Raw genomic sequence first — 2425 nt, 5'->3', positions numbered from 1 at the left:
GGAATCAAACCGCTGACATCCTAGCTGTAAGGCGGAAGAACTTATAAAACACAACTTTATCTCCGAACCGATATCATAACAAACAACTTTGTCCGCTGCTTCCTGTCACACACTAACGACTGTCCTGTTGACAGGAGGCGGAGAAGATGCTCTTTGTCCGACGTCAGAGGCTGCAGTCAGCGGGAGGGTTCTCTCTGCTGCTGCTCCACTGTCTGTGCCACGTCAAAGTCAATGATATGAACACCGACTCCAGTCCTGCCTTCCAGAGGCTTTTCTACAAGGTACACACAAACACCCAACACCAGGTTTTAACAATTTATTCGGAATTAATGAGGAGAACACTTCAGCCGGAGTCAACTAATGCTGCACTTAAAAAGTCAAACATCATTTTTTTTTATTACAAATTAGCATCTGGTTCATTGAATTATATTTAAATCTTTCTAATTAGGCGGATGTTTTTGGTGTCAGGTACTGCAGGCGTGCTTAGAGGAGCTTTTTCATACCAGAATGAGCCTCTGACTCACAGGACAGAAAACCAATTTATCTGCATGTTTCCAAGACCAAGAGGCCCCCGGTGGGGACAAACATAGCTCTGCCTCTTTGCTCTACAAGCGACACAAACCAAGCAGAGGATTGCTTTCTGAGGATGTAAGAAGAAAAATTAATTTTGATATTATTTAGTTTTTAATTAGTTAGACGGAGAGTAACCATAAAGTAAACTCTCTCTCTCTCTCTCTCTCTGTGTGTGTGTGTTTGAAACAGGAAACAGAAGATCCAAAGAAGACACACAGAGAAACCTCCCTGTTCTCCCGTCTTGAAGAGCTTTTACAAGAGAAGAGTTTTGTTGCTGCAGATAAAGATAGAGACCAGATTGTGTGACCACCTTCCCTGAGGATGAACACGTTTTTCATGACGGCAGTTCTGTGAACCTTAAAGTCTCAGCTGAGTCACATCTGTCAGAATTTGTTTTTTGTCCTGAAGATATTTCACAACCCCTTATCGATGTACAGTATTCTTTATCAGGGTTTTTCTAAAATGTTTGCCCTTGAACAGGAAGACTGTTACAGAGATGTTGAAAACTGATTTTTAATGGTCAAGATTGATGAAGCTCCTGGGAATTTCCCAGGATTCAGTTCTGTTCTGATGGGAGCGATTTCTAAACGAGAGCTGTGGCGCTAGTATAACAGCGGTGTGCCACAGGGTACCGTACTCTCAACCTTTTAATTTCTTTAATTGATTTGAAACAGGATTCAGAACAACAAAACAGAACAAGAAATGTTATGAAGGCTTCCGTCAATGCTCATCACTGAAAGTGATTTAGGTGTGCCCCCTACTGGTTCTAAATGTATTAGTATTAGTGTTACCAGCAAAATATTTTGGAATTAAGGAAGTGGAATTGAAGTTTTTCACAGCTATTTTCTGTTTAGTCCCAGTTTTACTATAGACATAAACAATAATAAGAAATGTCAAAAAGTGGATTTTACTTTTTGAGTACATTTGTAAATAATAAAAATCTTAAACCTGGATGATGATGTTTTATACCTTGGTTTTACAGTCAAAGTTAAACATAAACCTACAACTAAACAAAAAAAAAATGACCACAAAAAGAATGAAGTTGTTTATTTTTTCATATTAAACTCTCATCAAAGACAGGAAAAAACAACAATTCAAACATGTCAGCACTACAGGAAATGTGTGTTAACTATCAGTGCATCCAGACATCTGCATGTGAGAATGGGTGGATCTCCTGTAATGAAATGGGGGGACGACTTCCCCCCTTGAAGAAAACCCTGCCTGGGCCCCATCCTGTTTGGTAGCAATGTACTAAAAGAAAAGTTATGGCAAATTAGAAATGTATAAGCGGACTCTTCAGTCTCACTATCAATGAACTATAAACACAAGAAACAAACAACAAACCATAAGTATGTCGCATGAGGAATGTGTGTTAAATGTGTGTAACCAGTGAGGGTGTGAGTGTGTGGGGGAGGGAGCGTCTGCACACACACAAAAAACCCCCCCCAAAAAACAGTGAGAGCCTTTACTCTGGAGCATATGGGATGTTTAAACTTCTCCTGCAGCTTTCAAGGCGATACAAATGGTCATCAGAATCAGTCCAAACACAAGTCCGACGACGTTCAGGATCTTTGCTGTCCTTGAAGCATCCATAGCGGCTGCTGATTCTTCAACAGAATTAGCATTCTGTGCCTTAGGTGAAATTATGGGAACAAAATACGTTTTTCGTGGTAAATTGAAATTTACTCGGATAATTTCTCAGGATATTCAATTCTAAGAGTCTACAGCAAGATGCAACAAATGTGGTATTTGGGGCACATACCTTGCATGAATAGACAATAGCTGCTATCCCCACAGGCAGGCAACAGCACAGGGTGTTAAAGATAGACCATCCCAGGTAGGACGGAGCAGC

General features: G+C 40.4%; 1 protein-coding gene across 2 annotated transcripts in view; it reads left to right on the top strand.

The window, feature by feature from the left end:
- The window catches only part of si:dkey-103g5.4 (uncharacterized), a 22128-nt gene extending 20307 nt beyond the window's left edge, over positions 1-1821 (top strand). For both annotated transcript variants that reach the window (XM_025055022.1, XM_025055023.1), the window contains 3 exons: positions 135-281; positions 469-648; positions 763-1821. In XM_025055022.1, the coding sequence (XP_024910790.1) occupies positions 135-281; positions 469-519 (198 nt within the window). In that variant the 3' untranslated portion in view covers positions 520-648; positions 763-1821. The remainder of the gene's footprint in view (positions 1-134; positions 282-468; positions 649-762) is intronic.
- The last annotated feature ends 604 nt before the right edge of the window (positions 1822-2425 follow it).

This window comes from Cynoglossus semilaevis, chromosome 4 (assembly GCF_000523025.1).
Source record: "Cynoglossus semilaevis isolate Cse_v1.0 chromosome 4, Cse_v1.0, whole genome shotgun sequence".
NCBI classification, from domain to species: domain Eukaryota; kingdom Metazoa; phylum Chordata; class Actinopteri; order Pleuronectiformes; family Cynoglossidae; genus Cynoglossus; species Cynoglossus semilaevis.
The sequence above is the reverse complement of the archived record's forward strand: the minus strand, read 5'-3'. Positions and strand labels throughout refer to the sequence as shown.